This window comes from Oncorhynchus keta, chromosome 14 (assembly GCF_023373465.1).
Source record: "Oncorhynchus keta strain PuntledgeMale-10-30-2019 chromosome 14, Oket_V2, whole genome shotgun sequence".
In the NCBI taxonomy this organism is placed as follows: Eukaryota; Metazoa; Chordata; class Actinopteri; order Salmoniformes; family Salmonidae; genus Oncorhynchus; species Oncorhynchus keta.
The window spans coordinates 65360504-65383957 of NC_068434.1; the positions used below are offsets into that span (position 1 = coordinate 65360504).

At 41.2% G+C, this 23454-nt stretch overlaps 1 protein-coding gene across 1 annotated transcript in view; it reads right to left on the reverse strand.

Moving 5' to 3' along the window:
- The window catches only part of LOC118393799 (lysyl oxidase homolog 1-like), a 32382-nt gene that overhangs the window by 4907 nt on the left and 4021 nt on the right, over positions 1–23454 (reverse strand). Inside the window, exons 2-5 of the mRNA XM_035786876.2 lie at positions 13905–14013; positions 12622–12759; positions 4118–4274; positions 3726–3821 (exon numbers count right to left, since the gene is read on the reverse strand). Coding sequence (XP_035642769.1) covers positions 3726–3821; positions 4118–4274; positions 12622–12759; positions 13905–14013 — 500 coding nt within the window. The remainder of the gene's footprint in view (positions 1–3725; positions 3822–4117; positions 4275–12621; positions 12760–13904; positions 14014–23454) is intronic.

Here is a 23454-nt window from a genome sequence, read left to right on the forward strand (position 1 = left end):
CCCCCCAGAATTTTGGCCCCTCAGAGGGGGAAGGGCTGACTAGTCCTCCGGCATTGTCCTTTGTTGTATCTCTGCTATCTCTATAGTATCCAAATATGGTTTCTATCTGAAACTTGTTCACTGAGGATAACTCTGATGCTATCTATATATATATGTATTTTCTCTGTGGTTACTGTTCACTGAGGATAACTCTGATGCTATCTATATATATGTATTTTCTCTGTGGTTACTGTTCACTGAGGATAACTCTGATGCTATCTATATATAGATGTATTTTCTCTGTGGTTACTGTTCACTGAGGATAACTCTGATGCTATCTATATATATATATGTATTATCTCTGTGGTTACTGTTCACTGAGGATAACTCTGATGCTATCTATATATATATGTATTATCTCTGTGGTTACTGTTCACTGAGGATAACTCTGATGCTATCTATATATAGATGTATTTTCTCTGTGGTTACTGTTCACTGAGGATAACTCTGATGCTATCTATATATAGATGTATTTTCTCTGTGGTTACTGTTCACTGAGGATAACTCTGATGCTATCTATATATATATGTATTATCTCTGTGGTTACTGTTCACTGAGGATAACTCTGATGCTATCTATATATATATGTATTATCTCTGTGGTTACTGTTCACTGAGGATAACTCTGATGCTATCTATATATATGTATTTTCTCTGTGGTTACTGTTCACTGAGGATAACTCTGATGCTATCTATATATATATGTATTATCTCTGTGGTTACTGTTCACTGAGGATAACTCTGATGCTATCTATATATAGATGTATTTTCTCTGTGGTTACTGTTCACTGAGGATAACTCTGATGCTATCTATATATAGATGTATTTTCTCTGTGGTTACTGTTCACTGAGGATAACTCTGATGCTATCTATATATAGATGTATTATCTCTGTAGTTACTGTTCACTGAGGATAACTCTGATGCTATCTATATATATATGTATTATCTCTGTGGTTACTGTTCACTGAGGATAACTCTGATGCTATCTATATATAGATGTATTATCTCTGTGGTTACTGTTCACTGAGGATAACTCTGATGCTATCTATATATATATGTATTATCTCTGTGGTTACTGTTCACTGAGGATAACTCTGATGTTATCTATATATAGATGTATTTTCTCTGTGGTTACTGTTCACTGAGGATAACTCTGATGTTATCTATATATATGTATTATCTCTGTAGTTACTGTTCACTGAGGATAACTCTGATGCTATCTATATATATATGTATTATCTCTGTAGTTACTGTTCACTGAGGATAACTCTGATGCTATCTATATATATATGTATTATCTCTGTAGTTACTGTTCACTGAGGATAACTCTGATGCTATCTATATATATATGTATTATCTCTGTAGTTACTGTTCACTGAGGATAACTCTGATGCTATCTATATATATATGTATTATCTCTGTAGTTACTGTTCACTGAGGATAACTCTGATGCTATCTATATATAGATGTATTATCTCTGTGGTTACTGTTCACTGAGGATAACTCTGATGCTATCTATATATATATGTATTATCTCTGTAGTTACTGTTCACTGAGGATAACTCTGATGCTATCTATATATAGATGTATTATCTCTGTAGTTACTGTTCACTGAGGATAACTCTGATGCTATCTATATATAGATGTATTATCTCTGTGGTTACTGTTCACTGAGGATAACTCTGATGCTATCTATATATATGTATTATCTCTGTGGTTACTGTTCACTGAGGATAACTCTGATGCTATCTATATATAGATGTATTTTCTCTGTGGTTACTGTTCACTGAGGATAACTCTGATGTTATCTATATATAGATGTATTTTCTCTGTGGTTACTGTTCACTGAGGATAACTCTGATGCTATCTATATATAGATGTATTATCTCTGTGGTTACTGTTCACTGAGGATAACTCTGATGCTATCTATATATATATGTATTATCTCTGTGGTTACTGTTCACTGAGGATAACTCTGATGCTATCTATATATATATGTATTATCTCTGTGGTTACTGTTCACTGAGGATAACTCTGATGCTATCTATATATATATGTATTATCTCTGTGGTTACTGTTCACTGAGGATAACTCTGATGCTATCTATATATATATGTATTATCTCTGTGGTTACTGTTCACTGAGGATAACTCTGATGCTATCTATATGTATGTATGATCTCTGTAGTTACTTGTGTCTGTATAGGGTGAACTCTAAATTACTATATGCAAAAATATTTGATGTTCCTCTCAGGAAGTCTGTCTTATTTACATTGGTCTCCTCCCATCGAGCTTTTAAGTGCTGTGACACCCTGTGTAGATTGGGCCTGGGAGTGTTTAGGTTACTGCCAACTTGGTATCATTTGATTGCTCAATGGTGGTTGGTTTTGGGTTGAACGGCTACACCTTCAGATGTTATAAATGGAATGAAATGCCTTTGATCTCTCTCTCATCCTGTATCCAGTCCATGCCCCAAAAATGGTCAAAGACTCCAGTCACCCAAATCATAGAATGTTCTCTCTGCTACTGCACGGCAAGCAGGAACCGGAGCACCAAGTCTAGGACCAAAAGGTTCCTTAACAGCTTCTACCCCCAGGCCATAAGACCGCTGAACAATTAATCAAATAGCCACCCAGACAATTTACATTGACCCCCCACCTTTGTTTTTACACTGCTGCTACTCTCTGTTTATTATCTATGCGTAGACATGTTACAAATTACCTCAACTATCCTGTACCCCCACACATTGACTCGGTACACCCTGTTTATAGCCTCGTTATTGTTATATAATTTTCTTGTGTTATTTTTTTATTCAATTTTCTTTTAAACTTTAGTTTATTTAAATATTTTCTTAACTCTATTTCTTGAGCTTCATTGTTGGTTGAGGGCTTGTAAGTAAGCATGTCATGGTAAGGTCTACTACACCTGTTGTATTCAGAGCATGCGACAAAGTACATTTGATTTAGAGGAAGGTTGTAGGATCCATTCCAATTTCTTAGGCTTCCAGGCCTCTGGACTAGTAAACACATTTGTTTTCTTGCTTTGTACTGTAAATTCATCTCATAATCTACTGTATAGACTTAGAATAATGCCTTGTAATGCTTGTTAATGCTTTGTATCTTAAGCTTTATGGCTTGTAGGTGAATCCATTCATTCATTGTACAATGTTAATTAAATTACCTACCTTTGATATAGACAATTCTCAGACCAATTTTTGCTAGTCAACGTTTGCCTAATGCCTAATTGCCTAATGCTTGCTTGTATATCTTAATTATCTTTATGGAGTCAGAAACATTTTAATAGGCTAATTGTTTAGTCTTCTTACGAGTCGCATGTGAGGTATTTATAATATTGTATATACTGTATATTGACATGTCAAATATTACTGTCCACTACATGCAACCCAAGTTAGGATTTGTCCCACAGTGAAACACTTGAGGTCAACACAGACAGGCAGAGAGCAATGGGACTGAATGGCAGTCCAAACTAGTAGATCGGTATGAGCCACAGTCTAGGAAACAGTCTAGGAAACGTAATGTTTTATAGCTTTAGACAACTTTCCAAATGTAAAACCTTCCGATACATTTTTCCAGTAACCTTTTCCAATGGAATGTTGCCTTTGGAATGTCGCCTTCCTGGAAGATTACCAAGATCACCATCAGAACTTTCCTCTGCTCTTAGTCTCACCTTTAGTATGTAGTTCCCAGGTTGGATGTCTGTTATATCGATCCACTGGCAATCAATATCAGCGTTGTACGTATCGTAGCAGCCCGGACTCAGACCCTGGAGGAACATAGAGGAGAGTTATTCGTGTTGAACTTCAACAGTCTATGCTTATAGCTCAGCACCAGAGAGACGTGCCTCTGCACCATCTCTGACTCATAGAAAGACTGAGTGGGGTGGAAGAACTGTTAAACAAGAGACATGTTGTCGTTGCTCGCTGAAATCTCAGATGATGATATATTGTTGCAGTACCTAGTGCAAGACCATGACACCGACTTGCCGTTGGACAAATGAATGATGCCATGGCAAATGTATTGGCAAATCTACCTTAGTGAGATATGTGTTGGTGTATCTACCTGAGTGTGAGATGTGCAGGCATAACGCTTCAGGTGACCAAAGTCACAGGTGGTGTCCTCCAGACAGAAGCTGGCCTTGTGTCCCTCAGCCACCTTCCTTCCTGTGGTGACCTCCAGCAGGTCATAGTGGCTGAACTCATCCATGCTGTGGTAGTGTCTGTGGGTAGACAGAAGGGCAAATAGGTGGCCGGTAGTGCAAAAAGAGGGGAGTAAACGTCCACTTTTACCTTATTAATCCTCTCTAGGGTACGTGGGACGGTAGCGTCCCACCTGGCCAACATCCGTTGAAATTGCAGAGCGCCAAATTCAAAACACAGTATTATAAATATTTAACTTTCATAAAATCACAAGTGCAATACATCAAAATAAAGTTGAACTTCTTGTTAATCCAGCCAAGGTGTGAGATTTCAAAAAGGCTTTACGGTGAAAGCAAATCATGCGATTATCTGAGGATAGCACCTCGCATACAAATGCATGACAAATAATTTTCCAACCAGGCAGTTGCGACACGAAAGTCAGAAATAGCGATCTAATATATGCCTTACCTTTGAAGATCTTCAAGATTGCTTCAATCAGGTGGATTGGGATATGTTCCGCATTGCTTCAAACAACAACATTGACGAATACGCTGATTCGGTGAGGGAGTTTATTAGCAAGTGCATCGGCGCTGTTGTACCCACAGCAACTATTAAAACATTCCCAAACCAGAAACCGTGGATAGATGGCAGCATTCCCACGAAACTGAAAGCGCTTTTAACCAGGGCAAGGTGACCGGAAACTTGACCGAATACAAAGAGTGTAGCAAGTCCCTCCGCAAGGCAATCAAATAAGCTAAGCGTCAGTAAAGAGACAAAGTAGAGTCGCATTTCAACGGCTCAGACACTAGAGGTATGTGGCAGGGTCTACAGTCAATCACGGATTACAAAAAGAGAACCAGCACCGTCACGGACCAGGATGTCTTGCTCCCAGGCAGACTAAATCACTTTTTTGCCCGCTTTGAGGACAATACAGTGCCACTGACACTGCCCGCAACTAAAACCTGCGGACTCTCCTTCACTGCAGCCGACGTGAGGAAAACATTTAAACGTGTCAACCCTCGCAAGGCTGCAGGCCCAGACGGTATTCCCAACCGCGCCCTCAGAGCATGCGCAGACCAGCTGGCTGGTGTGTTTACGGACATATTCAATCAATCCCTATCCCAGTCTGTTGTTCCCACATGCTTCAAGAGGGCCACCATTGTTCCTGTTCCCAAGAAAGCTAAGGTAACTGAGCTAAACGACTACCGCCCCGTAGCACTCACTTCCGTCATCATGAAGTGCTTTGAGAGACAAGTCAAGGACCATATCACCTCCACCCTACCTGACACCCTAGACCCACTCCAATTTGCTTACCGCCCAAATAGGTCCACAGACGATGCAATCTCAACCACACTGCACACTGCCCTAACCCATCTGGACAATAGAAATACCTATGTGAGAATGCTGTTCATCGACTACAGCTCGACATTTAACACCATAGTGCCCTCCAAGCTCGTCATCAAGCCCTGAGACGGCCTACAGGGAGGAGGTCAGGGCCCTCGGAGTGTGGTGTCAGGAAAATAACCTCACACTCAACGTCAACAAAACTAAGGAGATGATTGTGGACTTCAGGAAACAGCAGAGGGAACCCATCGATGGAACAGTAGTGGAGAGGGTAGTAAGTTTTAAGTTCCTCGGCGTACACATCACAGACAAACTGAATTGGTCCACCCACACAGACAGCATCATGAAGAAGGCGCAGCAGCGCCTCTTCAACCTCAGGAGGCTGAAGAAATTCGGCTTATAAAAAAATTAATTTTAAAAAAGCACTCACAAACTTCTACAGATGCACAATCGAGAGCATCCTGTCGGGCTGTATCACCGCCTGGTACGGCAACTGCTCCGCCCACAACCGTAAGGCTCTCCAGAGGATAGTGAGGTCTGCACAACGCATCACAGGGGGCAAACTACCTGCCCTCCAGGACACATACACCACCCGATGTCACAGGAAGGCCATAAAGATCATTAAGGACAGCAACCACCCAAGCCACTGCCTGTTCACCCCGCTATCATCCAGAAGGCGAGGTCAGTACAGGTGCATCAAAGCTGGGACCGAGAGACTGAAAAACAGCTTCTATCTCAAGGCCATCAGACTGTTAAACAGCCACCACTAAAATTGAGTGGCTGCTGCCAACACACTGACTCAACTCTAGCCACTTTAATAATGGGAATTGATGGGAAATTATGTCAAATATATCACTAGCCACTTTAAACAATGCTACCTAATATAATGTTTACATACCCTACATTATTCATCTCATATGTATACGTACGTATATACTGTACTCTATATCATCTACTGCATCCTTATGTAATACATGTATCACTAGCCACTTTAACTATGCCACTTTGTTTACATACTCATCTCATATGTATATACTGCACTCAATACCATCTACTGTATCTTGTCTATGCCGCTCTGTACCATCACTCATTCATATATCTTTATGTACATATTTTTTTGGGGGTGGATGGTTTGTCCTCGGGTTTCGCCTGCCATTTCAGTTCTGTTATACTCACAGACATTCTTTTAACAGTTTTAGAAACTTTAGAGTGTTTTCTATCCAAATCTACATATATCTATATCTATATCTATCTATTATAATATAATATGCATATCCTAGCTTCTGGGCCTGAGTAGCAGGCAGTTTACTTTGGGCACACTTTTCATCCAGACGTCAAAATACCGCTGCCTCGCCCAAAGAGGTTCAAATTCATTTGTGACAGGTAAAGTGCAGGAGAGAGAGGAGGCATGGCACAGGGTGGTCAGCAGGGGAACAACGGAGAGTCTAATTTTAACATTTATAAATTCAGTTAATGACAGGTACAACAGCCAATACTAGAGGCATACTCAATTTGCATAAAGTATAATTACATGATAATCAGTAAACCAACACAAAGCAAACTGTTTACTGTAGGCCACCATCCAAAGTCTTTAAATTAGATGTGCTTGTTTATTTGAACAGCCCATTGCCCTCACCTGTCAACACTTCAACTCGGTGCAGCTTGACGAAGCATATCACAACGTACCAAAGGAGACTAGAATGTAATTAATACCTACAACCATGCACTGATGAAGCAAGACATTAACAATCGATTGATGTATGAGGTCTCGTTAATTACTTTCTATCAATCTGGAAAGTTTTAATCACTACTGCACGATAAGTGAAGGATTGAGCATCTGTTTGTGTGTGTGTGTGAATGTGTTTACACAGCGTTGACTGTGTTGGAATGCTGCGTTTTGCCACTGCTAGCCTGGTTACCCATGAGAACAAATCATATCCTCAGAATGTGAAATGAGTTGCACCGCTCTGTGTCTCAGTGCACTGCTGGTGCTGGTCCATCTGAAATAATTTACTCTAATAGCCTTTTACCATCTTGTAGCTGGGATGTGGACCAATGCCAAGTGTCAGACAGTGACCTGAGAGGGCTGGCTGTTTACAGTTGCCCTCTGCAGACCAGCATGTTGTGAATATCCTTTCCATACTAACTGTTAACACTGTGTTACTCAGACAAATCCGACAGATACCGCTACACTGTAAGGTTGAGAATACCAGTGACATACATGGGGGATTCCTTTAAATATGCATTAGAAACAGTGTTGCACTGTGAATAAGAAGACATCCTCTGTCTTATTCAGTCTCCTGCTGTTTGGAATAAATGGCAGCATGGTAAATGTAAAACATATTGCATCTCGATTCCCAGATACAGTAATGGCCTCGTATTTCAGCCAAGTTAGATTTCCTATGAAAGACGTCATCTGAACTGTGAACACAGCGCCTAATGGCTGAAAAGCTGGGGTGCTTTGTCAACCTATTCATCTCACATGTACTTAAATGTATCCTAATCCTAATTATTGAAATGAATCACCTTTTCCTGCAATTTTTACCGAAAGTCACATTCCAGATTCCAGACACTAAGAATTTTGTCAGTGTTTGTTTTGGGGAATGTCGTGCAGGTGTGGTAATGCTGGAGCTGGTTCAGTCAGTTTGACTCAGACTGTATAAATAATAACCTAGTCTCCTTACCTCATGCTCCCTGTTTTAACATAGTTACAACTTTTTACTGGCGTAGTCATTAAAAGATTGAACGGAGGCATGGAGGGAAAGGCAGACGGGTACTTTCCACCAATGGAGGAGGTGACAAATGAAAGAAGTCATTCTTTCCATAGCAGTTGGAGATGGTAAACAGCTCCTCTCAGGTGAGGAACAGTGTGTTTCCCCAGGCTAAAATCTACACCATGTGATTCTCTAAGGTGAATCTCACCGACTACACAGGGAATCTGTAAACCCAGAGGAATTGAAAGGGCTGCACACTGAGTATCCTGAGAGGGCAGCTCTCTGCAAAACACCCTCTGTATGTGGTGTGTATGAGTGTGTTTGTGCGTGTGTGTGTGTATGTGTGTGTTTGTGTGTATGTGTCTATGGGCAGGGGTTTTCAGGCAGGTGTTCAGTGCAATGGGGGTTTCAAATATGGCCATAATTTCTTCCCACGACAGACGTTTATTTATAGATGGTAGCCTGGAGATTGTTATCTCTCTGTGAGAGTGGGACAGACAGGGAGACACTGGGCCTAGAGCTGTCTGGACTGGAGGGCCCTTTCCCCCGCCTTGGAATCCTGGATCTCCCCCTGTGACTATGTCAACTAAAGAGAATTAACTTTTGGAAGGACACATGGAGAAGGCTGGAATAAGACTGGCTTGTAATCCTAACAAGCAAACATTCCAATCCCACTTTGCACTTTATACCCATGAGTCATTTCCCAGTTATGTTAAAATGCAATACAAAGACTTCCAGGAGGCCAGGCAGGAGAAGGGGGGAAATATTTAGTGGATGGTGTTTGCATTCCATATAGTGCAACCAGATTACAGGAATCGCAGAAATGTATCACATAACACCTGGGCAAACAGTAGCCACGACCTTTGACCTTAGAGGTAAGGGGTCACTGTATGCTTGTGCTGCATAGAGATAAAGAGAACAAAAGAGGACCAAAGATGTCTGCATGTACAGTGCCTTCGGAAAGTATTCAGACCCCTTAAGTTTTTTCTTATTCTAAAATGTAAAAAAAAAAAAAAAATACATCTACACACAATAGCCCATAATGACAAAGTGAAAACATATTTTTAGAGATATTTTGCAAATATAACCAAGATTAAACTTTTTGGCCTGAATGCCAAGCATCACGTCTGGAGTAAACCTGGCACCATCCCTACGGTGAGGCATGGTGGTGGCAACATCATGCTGTGCGTGTGTTTTTCAGTGGCAGGGACTGGGAGACTAGTCAGGATCGAGGCAAAGATGAATGGAGCAAAGTACAGCGAGATCCTTGATGAAAACCTGCTCCAGAGCACTCGGGACCTCAGACTGGGGTGAAGGTTCACCTTCCAACAGGACAACAACCCTAAGCACACAGCCAAAACCACACAGGAGTGGCTTCGGGACAAGTCTCTGAATGCCCAGGCAGAGCCCGGCCTTGAACCCGATCGAACATCTCTAGGGAGACCTGAAAATAGCTGTGCAGCAACACTCCCCATCCACCCTGACAGAGCTTGAAAGGATCTGCAGAGAACAATCGGAGAAACTCCCCAAATACAGGTATGCCAAGCTTGTAGTGGTATACCCAAGAAGACTCGAGGCTGTAATTGCTGCCAAAGGTGCTTCAACAAAGCACTGAGTGAAGGGTCTGAATACTTATGTTTTTTATTTTTAATAAATTATAAGAAAAATAATAAATTAGAAATTGTAATAAATAAACATTTCTAAAAAACTGTTTTTGCTTTGTCATTATGGGGTATTGTGTGTAGATTGTGTGCAGATAGATGATCCTAAAATCAATTTTAGGATAATGCTGTAATGTAACAAAATGTGAAAAAAGTCAAGGGGTCTGATTACTTTCCGAAGGCACTGTACGTCATCCGGAATTTAACTGTGAACATCTGTTGTACTGTTTGATCATTATTGACATTGTGTAAATGGATCATTGTGTAAATGGATTATTGAGATGTACATAATTCTTAATAGAGAAATCTGAATCTATTTAAATTAAACCGAGTTCATACTATGTTTGTCGCCATAAAACACTGATTCTAAGGTTTTATCCTAAACTTTCTGTACCATACAACATTTGCTCAATACACAAATGAACATATGGATGGATTAAGGGGGCACACTCTGACTACACATTGTATTACAATATTCCATGGGGGTGAAAAATGTAGGACAGTAAAGTTGATTTGGCAAAGAGTGTTCGTTTTCTCAAAACAAGCATACTTGTTACTGTGTTATTTTTATTTAGTTAAGTTAATAAGAACAAATCCTTATTTACAATGATGGCCTAACCCGGCCGATGCTGGGCCAATTGTGCACCACCCTACGGGACTCGCAATCCTGGCCAGATGTGATGCAGCCTGGATTTGAACCAGGTACTGCAGTGACGCCTATTGCACTGAGATGCAGTGCCTTAGACCGCTGTGCCACTCGGGAGTCAAAGGGGTTCTGTGCTGTTCCACTAACACACAATCATGTTATCATATAATACCAGGTCTATGATGCCAGGGCACAGATTGACAGGAACATTTATGGATTATATTCCCATTTCCATTGGCCAATCAAATCAAGCTGTTGCATTGGCTAACTCCCGCCCTGGAAACCAATGTATAAACGAACAGTGATGTCACCAGGCAACATTGCCAATCTGCTAACGGGCAGTCAACATTCCATAGAGCTGAGGACAGTAAGTACAGCCTGAGACTTGTTGCACAAACCCTTTGAACCCAGACATACTGTGACCAACAAAATCATTGTGGAACGCAAGGTCATAGAGGAAGGGCAGGGCAGAGGGTGTCCAAACATATCAGTGATGTCATGACATACTGTATTAAGTAAAGCCATGATTTCACCAGAAAGATCAAACGTGAACGCACCGAACTCAGCTAACCAAACGAATAGAAAACGAATGAGCTAAACAGACAACTTTTAATGTCACGTGAAACAGCAAATCTGATTAACCCTGTAGATGAAGGGTCTTACAGTTTTTAGTATAATAGCAAGGTTGTGTACAATGGCAACGGAGAGGATGGCTGCTGTTTTATGGGCTCTTAACCAATTGTGCTATTTTGTTTGTTTTTTCGCATTGTTTGCAACTTATTTTATACATAATGTTGCTGCTACTGTCTCTTATGACCGAAAAGAGCTTCTGGACATCAGAACAGAGATTACTCACCTCGAATTGAACAAATAATTTTTCTTTAATGAGTCGAAAGAAAGGGATTTACTCCAGACACCCGAACAGGCCCTCATCCCCGTCATTTGCATTAGAAAGAGACTGTGGTATCGAGGAAGGAGATAGGGGTGTCTTGTGAGGATCCGGCAACGAGTGGCTAATCTGCCTTTGCCATCGGTACCATTGGCCAATGTACAATTTCTGGATAATAAAATGGACAAACTAAAAGCACGTACAGTATATCCTACCAACGGGACACTAAAAACTAATATCTTATGATTCACCAACATGAATAACATGATTAACCGACATGAATAGCTGGCGGGTTATACACTGTACCGGCAGGATAGAAAAGCAGCCTCTGGTACGACAAGGGGTGGCACTCTATGAATAGTTGTAAACAACAGCTGGTGCACGATATCTAAGGAAGTCTCAACGTTTTACTCGCCTGAGGTAGAGTATCTCATGATAAGCTGTAGTGGCTTCTACCTAGAGAGTTTTCATCTGTATTTTTCATAGCTGTCTACACAACACCACAGCCCGATGCTGGCACTAAAACCGCACTCAATGAGCTGCATACTGCCATGAGAAAATAGGAAAATGCTCATCCAGAGGCTACGCTCCTAGTGGCCGGGGACTTTAATTCAGGGAAGCTGAAGTTTGACCTCATTTCTATCAGCATGTTAAATGTGCAACCAGAAAAACATTCTAGACCAGCTTTATTCCACACAAAGAGACGCGTAAAAGCTCTCAATCGTCCTCCATTTGGCAAATCTGGTCCTAATTCTATCCTCTTGATTCCTGCTTACAACCAAAAATTAAAGCAGGAAGCACCAGTGACTCGGTCTATAAAAAAGTGGTCAGATGAAACAGATGCTAAACTACAGGACTGTTTTGCTAGCACAGACTGGAATACAGTGCCTTGCGAAAGTTTTCGGACCCCTTGAACTTTGCGACCTTTTTCCACATTTCAGGCTTCAAACATAAAGATATAAAACTGTATTTTTTTGTGAAGAATCAACAACAAGTGGGACACAATCATGAAGTGGAACGACATTTATTGGATATTTCAAACTTTTTTAACAAATCAAAAACTGAAAAATTGGGCGTGCAAAATTATTCCTGTTGTTGTTTTCGGCACATGTGAGAAATACAATTTGATTTGAGTATCATAAACCAATAGCATAAATGGGTTTGGTTACTCACTGGTGGCAGCTGTGCCACTCCCAGGTGTGTCGGGGTCGGTTGGGCATGAAGTCAGCCGTCCCCTGGTTCTTAACCCTCTGTGGGAAGCGAAGCAGGACTCTGACATCATAGTCTGTAGTCTCAGCGCTGTAAGCAGTGCTGTGGGGAGACAAACACAAAGTATGGAATAGCAATGAGTGAAGGAAAGTACAGATGGCTACAGAGAACTAGTCTCCCAAGGGTTGTCCCGGTGAGTTTCTGATACCTCAGGCTCACAATGTGTTCCTGCAACCAGACAGAATTGAGCGGGCCTGGAAAAGCTACAGGGAAGGAATATGATAAATAAATAATTCACATTACAGATTACTGTGATTAATCTCCATAGCCTACTGCACACCTTTTCAGTCTTGGAGCAAAGAAACCATTGTAGTGGACAGGTATACACTGTGTAGAGACGTCCAGTATGAACACATTTAAGAATTGTTTTAATAATAACCTGCATTCCAAAGTATCAGTAAAAATCTTTGCAATTCATCTTATGGCTGTCGTTGACATTGGTGTGTATAACACATTATACAAGGCCATCTGTCCATGACTGCTGATAACACAGACAGGATATGAGAGGGCTTTGAGGAATGGCTGTGCTTGAGATGGGAAGGAGTGCAAACAGAAGAGCCAGTGGGACAACAAAGTTCTTCGCCATCATTTAAATGCTCTGCAGCCTGGGCAATTGTACCGTACCCATCTAACCCTGGGGCCAAAGTCAGAGGACCATTATGTGTGCTGCGACTGCAGACCAAACCACTCAGAGAACCATTTACTGACATGCCAGGTTAGATAGACACGCTTTAGGCTGTGTTTACACAGGCAGCTCAAATCTGATCTGTTGCCCAATTATCGAAAGACCAATTAGAGGCAACATATCCTAATTGTGTAAATGCAGCCTTAGTGACAGGCACCAGATTTGAGGTTATTGATGTTGCACTGTGAACTGGGTTCCAAACTTTATATACTGCAAATTAGATAAGGAGTAACTTTACTAAGTAGGTAGATAAATCTGTCCGGTGCTGAGACATTAAATGAGAATATTCACAGATAGGCACATGGAATCTTTCAATCTGTTCTAAGTGGAGGAGACTGATTGTTCATCAGCACGTGCATACTGGCTTGCAAAAACCGGTGATAATCTTTCATGCCATTAAAGTGTGCAGAGTGACGACGAACAACATGATGTGTGTTCTCCTCTTCCAAAGCAAACACAGACACTTATTAAAACACTTAAAAGGTTTCAAATGGTCTCTTACCTTGCCAAGCATTTCTCCTCGGCAGCACAGCGGAGAGAGTACATGTGAGCCCTCTGGATATACGTGGAGGCCTGCACATAGTTGGGATCAGGAACCAGGTCTGGCAAACCTAGAACAAGACACTTGGCTCAACACATAGTATCCTTCAACAGCAATTGATTCAATCATGTTAGTACCAGCACCTTGATGCCAATGTCAACTTTAACAGGTCTGCATCATCCCTTGACAGAATATAGAGTGTTGATGTGGTGCACCGACCAGTGAGGTCATTCCTCAAATAAAACAGCATAGCATTACACCTTGTTCATCAGCTATATTTAATTCCCCTGCATCGTGTTATTGTAAGGACTTTGATACAGATGCAGTAGAAGGTCCTGCCTTAAATGACATGCAGCTTATAAATCCTTCATAAACACTGCAAATATTTGTAACAAATCATCTATAACCTTATGTCATGCTTTATCAATGGTTCATAAATGTGGCATAACTGTGTGACATAACCACCAATGTCAAATGTGACACAACCCACTATGTCAAATATGACATAAATCTGCGCTTTATAAAGGGTGGTATAAGCACAGCTTAATAAAGGCCTTATGAATCATATTAAATTGAGGCTTCACAAAGCATTTATAACACTTTCATGCACCTTAGTAGAGCATCACAATGGCAGGCTATTGGGTTTGATTCCAAGGACCACCCATACGTAAACATTTATTCACGCATGACTGTAAATTGCTTTGGATTAAAGCGTCTGCTAAATTTTCTATATTAATTAACTAAAACATTTCTAGGATGGCCCAACCTCTTTCCGTCTTGGGTGCAGAGTCAATATTGGACCTGAACTCAACTTCCTCCAAAATGCTGTGCTGCAGAATGAAACACACACTAATTTGCAGTCATGCACAGCAGAACACGTTGGAACGGCCTTTTTTCACACTATTGTAGTAGAAAAACAACCAAATTGGATCTTCTGTGTTGTGTTCACAACAATGCTTAAACCACATTAGGGGATGACTTTTGAGGTCTGGAAAAAATCTAAGAAACTAAGATTTTGGGGGGTTGTTCACCTTTATTTCAATGAGCATGCCCTGCACTGTTGTTTGGTTTGTGGGTTTTCTGGAGTGAAGTAAGCGCACATGTAATGTGATTCGGGTGCCAATGGAATTGGTTGAGTAAAAGGCCAGCAACACCGTATCATTCAGAGCCCCATGAAATTACACCATCTATACATTCTAGAGACCCTACTGAGTATTCCCAACAATACTAAGCCCATACTGTACGTATTCCATTAAACAGTGATTTGCATTGGGGGCATTTATTTGACCTTGGAACCTATTTTAAAACCCAAATGTAATGCAAATGTCACTTAAATGTGAGTCATTGTTAATGTTTAGACAATTATTGTTCATATATCATTAATGGTTATTGACACTTTTCTACTATTACGTTGGGCACATTTATTTAAAAAAATCAGAAATTCCGTGACACGGAAGTACTTTTTTAGTGTTGCTGATGAGACGCTGATCATGTGATGAATTCAAATGCCCACTTGTGCTGCCGCTGGACAGTGAAAAACAAGAAAGTTAACCTTTATTTATTGTAATTTAAATTAGTTTGTAGTCGTTAAGTGTTGAGTTAGATTACATACTAGCTACCTCAATTGTTATTTAAAATAATATTGGTGACTTCACACGATTTGCTAGCTAGCCGAAATGTAGCTAGCTAGCAGGCTCAGCAAAATACAAATCCCCTAGATACAGCCACGTCTCATAGTCACGTCATGATAGTAATATTACAAAGTGAATATAGTTTTCCATCTTCCTTCCCATTTAGAGGTAATTAACATGAACATATTAGCATCTCCTGTCTTCCACGCATAGCATACAAGCCACTGACGCAGACCTTTAAAACATCTACATTTTAAAAAGTCAATAAATCCATATAAGAATAGTCTACACCATCACAATAAATCTGTTATTTATTTTAGACAAGTCTAAGGAAACATGATATGAAGAAAATGTTGTCTATTTCAGAAAAACAGAATTGCATATTCTGAGCTCTCCTTATGTTAGGACCTGATCTGGCTATGCCATATGGCTGTGGGCTACACTAGTTCCTCACTACATATCCGTCGCCAAACCCACTGGCTCCAGGTCATCTATAAGTCTTTGCTAGGTAAAGCCCCACCTTATCTCAGCTCACTGGTCACCATAGCAACACCCACCCGTAGCACGCGCTCCAGCAGGTATATTGCACTGGTCATCCCCAAAGCCAACACTTCTTTTCCTTTCCTTCCAGTTCTACGCTGCCAATGACTGGAACGAATTGCAAAAATCTCTGAAGCTGGAGTCTTATATCTCCCTCTCTAACTTTAAGCATCAGCTGTCAGAGCAGCTTACCGTTCACTGTACCTGTACACAGCCAATCTGTAAATAGCAAACCCAACTACCTCATCCCCATATTATTACTTACCCTCTTGCTCTTTTGCACCCCAGTATCTCTACTTGCACATCATCATCTGCACATCTATCACTCCAGTATTAATGCTAAATTGTAATTATTTTGCCTCTATGACCTATTTAATGCCTACCTCCCTACTCTACTACATTTGCACACACTGTACATAGATTTGTATATTTTTCTTTTCTATTGTGTTATTGGCTGTACATTTGTTTATGTGTAACTCTGTGTTGTTGTTTTTGTTGCTCTGCTTTGCTTTATGTTGGCCAGGTCGCAGTTGTAAATGAGAACTTGTTCTCAATTGGCCTACTTGGTTAAATAAAGGTGAAATAAAAAAATAAAAAAATAAATTTACCAGACAAGATTTGCTTAGTATTCCATTGCATTATTTTATATTATTTTATGGTATGAAGAATAGTATGATGAATACAGTTGAACATAAAATAGAAAGGATATTTTATCCAAATGATTTCTGAGGGAGTACATACATGCGGCTATTCTGTGTTGAGCGGTTAACAAATAAATGAGTCCTCCTATATGCTTCATTTAGTGTTAATTATGTAACTTTAGTTGTGATACAAACATTGGGCTACATGTTTGAATTTTTTTTGTATTGTACCCCATTTTTTCCACCAATTTCAATCTTGTCTCATCACTGCAACTCCCCAACGGGCTCGGGAGGCGAAGGTCGAGTCATGCGTCCTCTGAAACATGACCTGCCAAACCACACATTCACACTAACACCCACCCACACCAATGTGTCGGAGAGAACACTGCTCAATTGACGACGAGGTCAGCCTGCAAGCGCACGACTCACACATGGAGTCGCTAGAGCACAATAAGCCAAGTAAAGCCCCCCCGGCCAAATTCTCCCCTAACCCGGACGACACTGGGCCAATTGTGCACCGCCCTATGGGACTCCCATCACGGCCGGTTGTGATACAGCCTGGGATCGAACCTGGTTCTGTAGTGACACCTGTAGCGATGCAGTGCCTTAGACCGCTGCGCACACTCAGGAGGCCTATATGTTTAGACTTTTAATTTCCCCCTAAAAAGATCCATGCCTTTTTCGGCCAGCGGCCATTGTGCCCTTGGGCTGAATATAATAATTATAATTCCCATCACCCGGCTGCGTGCTCTGAAGCACCTCTCACTTCCATGGCTGTCTCAGATATCTCAATTCTTATTAACCAATGCCCATCACGTGATCTGTTTCTTCTCCCAGGCATCTCAGCACCTGTAGGCTACAAGTGAAGACAGACACATTGGGGATGCAACTGCGCGTCCTTCTTATTGAATTCTGAGGCAAATTTTGAAAATATTGGAATAACTGTCCACATTTACTATTCGTCAGCCAACAAGATGAGTAGGCCGAACGAACAGCAAAGCACTAGCCTATGTCAATATTCTATCCCCATAGTATAAAATTGATCTATTCTATTCTATTCTATCAACTTTTGTGCGAGAAATCAAAATGTCAAACATCGTCTGGGACAGTTGTGGGATGCGATAGATCCCATATTAATACAACCACTCACATCATAAAAAAAATACATGAGGCTGATGCAACTGTGGTTTACTGTAGCTTAAAATGTTGATAAACTATTAGACTATTTTTTCACATTATAAGCGCAGCAATGTAACATGGCAGTAGGCTATAGGTGTCACGATGTTCGTAATAATGGTCGGATCAATGCGCAGCGTATGTAGAGTTCCACATTATTTATTAAAGAAAGTGAAACTTAGAAAAACCAAAACAATAAAGAATAAACAAACCATGACGACAATGCAGTGCTAACAGGCAACTTAACATAAACAATATCCCATAACCCACAGGTGGAAAAAATGCTACTAAAGTATGATCCCCAATAAGAGACAACGATAGGCCAGCTGCCTCTAATTGGGAATCATACCAAAACCCCAACATAGAAAAAAACCACCTAGAACCCCACATAGAAAATATAATCTAGACTAACCCCCCTAGTCACGCCCTGACCTACTCTACCATAGAAAATAAAGGCTTTCTATGGTCAGAACATGACAATAGGTCCAAAATGTTATCAATTAGAGGGAAAAACACCATTCTCAAAAGTGACCGCAAATGCAATTATGCACGTCATTTTATTATAAAGGTGCATTTTTATGGTGAAAATTATCTTCCCCAAACTTGAAACTAACACGCTGCCTATGTATGCCAGCTAGGCTATACGCCGGTTATAAAACAAATGAATGTGCTTAATTCTAAGAAGTTATTTGGTCACTTTAGTTGTGATTCAAACCTTATGATACAAAACATACAGTGGGGAGAACCAGTATTTGATACACTGCCGACCAGGTTTGCACACACTGCAGCAGGGATTTTGGTCCACTCCTCCATACAGGCCTTCTCCAGATCCTTCAGGTTTCGGGGCTGTCCCTGGGCAATACTGACTTTCAGCTCCCTCCAAAGATTTTCTATTGGGTTCAGGTCTGGAGGACTGGCTAGGCCACTCCAGGACCTTGAGATGCTTCTTACGGAGCCACTCCTTAGTTGCCCTGGCTGTGTGTTTTGGGTCGTTGTCAATCTGGAAGACCCAGCCACGACCCATCTTCAATGCTCTTACTGAGGGAAGGAGGTTGTTGGCCAATATCTTGCGATACATGGCCCCATCCATCCTCCCCTCAATACGGTGCAGTCGTCCTGTCCCCTTTGCAGAAAAGCATCCCCAAAGAATGATGTTTCAACCTCCATGCTTCACGGTTGGGATGGTGTTCTTGGGGTTGTACTCATCCTTCTTCTTCCTCCAAACACGGCGAGTGGAGTTTAGACCAAAAAGCTCTATTTTTTCTCTCATCAGACCACATGGCCTTCTCCCATTCCTCCTCTGGATCATCCAGATGGTCATCGGCAAACTTCAGACGGGCCTGGACATGCGCTGGCTTGAGCAGGGGGACCTTGCGTGCACTGCAGGATTTTAATCCATGACGGCGTAGTGTGTTACTAATGGTTTTCTTTGAGACTGTGGTCCCAGCTCTCTTCAGGTCATTGACCAGGTCCTGCCGTGTAGTTCTGGGCTGATCCCTTACCTTCCTCATGATCATTGATGCCCCACGAGGTGAGATCTTGTATGGAGCCCCAGACCGAGGGTGATTGACCGTCATCTTGAACTTCTTCCATTTTCTAATAATTGTGCCAACAGTTGTTGACTTCTCACCAAGCTGCTTGCCTATTGTCCTGTAGCCCATCCCAGCCTTGTGCAGGTCTACAATTTTAGCCCTGGTGTCCTTACACAGCTCTCTGGTCTTGGCCATTGTGGAGAGGTTGGAGTCTGTTTGATTGAGTGTGTGGACAGGTGTCTTTTATACAGGTAACAAGTTCAAACAGGTGCTGTTAATACAGGTAATGAGTGGAGAACAGGAGGGCTTCTTAAAAACTAACTGTGAGAGCCGGAGGTCTGTGAGAGCCGGAATTCTTACTGGTTGGTAGGTGATCCAATACTTATGTCATGCAATAAAATGCAAATGAATAACTTAAAAATCATACAATGTGATTTTCTGGATTTTTGTTTTAGATTCCGTCTCTCACAGTTGAAGTGTACCTATGATAAAAAATTACAGACCTCTACATGCTTTGTAAGTGGGAAAACCTGCAAAATCATCAGTGTATCAAATACTTGTTCTCCTCACTGTATAGGCCTATGGGCTAGGCTACATGGCGTGTGCAACTATGATTTTAGAGGTTAAATCAGTTTAACATTGCAGATAGATTGTGGCTTCCATCAATGTAATTGTCTGCATCATTTCCATTCCCCCACACATTTTTTTTGTAAATATACACCACCGTTCAAAAGTTTGGGGTCACTTAGAAATATCCTTTATTTTGAAAGAAAAGCACATTTTTGGTCCATTAAAATAACATCAAATTGATCAAAAGTGCAGTGTAGACATTGTTAATGTTGTAAATGACTATTGTAGCTGAAAACGGCAGATTTTTTATGGAATATCTACATAGGCGTGCAGAGGCCCATTATCAGCAACCGTCACTCCTGTGTTCCAGTGGCACGTTGTGTTAGCTAATCCAAGTTTATCATTTTAAAAGGCTAATTGATCATTAGAAAACCCTTTTGCAATTATGTTAACACAGCTGAAAACTGTTGTTCTGATTAAAGAAACAGTGAAACTGGCCTTCTTTAGACTAGTTGAATATCTGGATTATCAGCATTTGTGGGTTCGATTGCAGGTTCAAAATGTCCAGAAACAAAGCACTTTCTTCTGAAACTCGTCAGTCTATTCTTGTTCTGAGAAATCAGATCTCAGACAACGCTGTGTACTACTCCCTTCACAGAATAATGCAAACTGGCCCTAACCAGAATAGAAAGAGAAGTGGGAGGCCCCGGTGCACACATAAGCAAGAGGACAAGTACATTAGAGTGTCTAGTTTGAGAAACAGATGCCTCACAAGTCCTCAACTGGTAGCCTCCATAAATAGTATCCGCAAAACACCAGTCTCAACGTCAACAGTGAAGAGGCGACTCTGGGATGCTGCCCTTCCTCTGTCCAGTGTCTTTGTTCTTTTGCCCATCTTAATCTTTTCTTTTTATAGTCTCCACTTTTATATGATGTAAAAAAACACGATTTCAAATGTTGCTACATAAGACTGAATCCAGGTGGTGTGTCACACATTCGACATAGTGGGTTATGTCACAGTTGACGTTGGTGATCATTTTATTTAGCGCTTATGAAGCCTTTAGAAGCTGAACGTCATTTAAAGAGGGACCTACAATTTAGTGTAGACTTACGACCACAAGTTACATATGGCAGCACATTCAGATAGGTGGAAATAAGGGTCTTGTGGTCAGTAGTCAGGAATCACTAATTACAGTACATTTCAGATGATAATCTTAGCAGAATTAGTATCCCTCCCTATAGGTCACTATAGATTCTGATCTTAGTGTACAGAAAAAAGCTAGTCATGCCAATAAAAATAAAAATGAGTCTACATGAAGGAGTCATTCATTCTTTAAAAAATTATTCCCTAGAACCTGAATGTGAAAGTGAAAACATGGTTGGTACACACAGGGAGAAATTATGCTAAGACGCTGGGGCTTTCCTAATATGATGTGATGTTTCATGACACTAATCCTAATAGGAACCTGTCATTCCATGTTAACCTTTGCCATGAAAAAATACATTCAGACTATTCATATCTGGAGGGGATAATGCTAAGAATTAGAAAATCGACTTCACCAGAATACTAGACTTACAAGTATGTTCCGCTACAGTATCCAAAGTTTATATTTCATATTTGTTGTAGGCTCCTAGTAATCAAAAATAGAAGGATCTTTCACGTGTATGCAAGAAAATGTGAGAGAGAGAGAGAGAGAGAGAGAGAGAGAGAGAGAGAGAGAGAGAGAGAGAGAGAGAGAGAGAGAGAGAGAGAGAGAGAGAGAGAGCGAGCGAGCGAGAGAGAGAGAGAGAGACAGAGAGAGAGAGAGAGAGAGAGAGCGAGAGAGAGACAGAGAGAGAGAGAGACAGAGAGAGAGAGAGACAGAGAGAGAGAGAGAGAGAGAGAGAGAGAGAGAGAGAGAGAGAGAGAGAGCGAGAGAGAGACAGAGAGAGAGAGAGAGAGAGAGAGACAGAGAGAGAGAGAGAGAGAGAGAGAGAGAGAGAGAGAGAGAGAGAGAGAGAGAGAGAGAGAGAGAGAGAGAGAGAGAGAGAGAGAGAGAGAGAGAGAGAGAGAGAGAGAGAGAGAGAGAGAGAGGGAGAGAGAGAGACAGAGAGAGAGACAGAGAGAGAGACAGAGAGAGACAGAGAAGCATGCTAAGGTAAAACAACAATGATCTCACACCCTGCTGTTCCTAAACTGGTCCAGTGATGGACTCTGTCAGAGAAACAGAAGACAAAATAAAAAAGCAGGCCTGAGTTGTCAGAGCCAATGTGTGTCCCATTTCCAGTAAAGGGCATGCCAGAAAGGGTCACTGGGATACCTTATCACCACCCCCTTCCTTCCCCCTTTACCTCAACCTCAAAGGCCAGAAGTCCACTTAAATGTGAACCAGTTGGAGCAACATAAAGTCAATCCCAAGTTTTGACCTCTGGTACCATAAAACAAAACTACCATCTGCTTCATTTTGGTTCCAGTAAAATTGACAAAACAGTAAAACAACTGAAGGCATATGGGGATATGATATTTAGCGTTGTGCTTTCCTATTCCCACTCTGTCGTTACTGTTGTTTACAGCAGGCCTTGGATACAGTGTGTTTATAGGAATTCTACAGAGAAAGCTTCCTATCTCCTCTGCCTGTTTACCGTCCAGGTGAGCCTTCCCCAGTTTAGACACAGGTTCAAGTGAGGGTTCTGTCTTTCCCAGCACTGTGTACACATCCTATTTGTCATCTCTCTCTGAAGCAGACTTACAGGCCACGGGAAGCTTCCTGGGGCAGACCATGTAAACACTGTAAGGCCTGTGTGAAATGCAGAGTTTTTCCATCCAGCAGCGGACTCTTCTCCCTCTTCTTTCGGCAAGGCCTTTGTTCTCTGGCCCCCTAATCTCCGGAAACTGGAAATTGGGTATTTTTTCAGAGGGATAAAGTGTGTCTGAACCAAAAGCTGATCAGCCCTCGAAAGCATTTGACAAGGCTACATACTGTATCATATTCTAAATGGGGCACTAGAGAAAATATGTTGGATTTTGCCATTTCTGTAATTATGTCTTTGCCTGAAAGTGTACAATACACAACATGCAAACACATCCCTTTTACTAAGTCAATTGCATGTCATTTCTTTTTGAGAACAGCTCTTTCATTAGAGTGGGTGCATGTGAGAATATGTGAGAGCTTAAGAGTGGTGAGAGAATAGAGTGCAATACAAATATTGCACTATATAATAGTCTGTTGCCGTCACAGCTCTCCGTGAACAAGACAAGTCCGAGCCTATTGCAACACACCAACACAGGTTCTTTCCATCACCTCATTTATTCTTGTTTCCATTAAGGCCATTTGGCAATAAACAAGACAAGTTACTACTTTACTTATCTCTATTGATAATTCAATACAGTAACACAGTAAACTAGTTGAATCAAAGTTGTTTCACATTAGTTAACAACTCA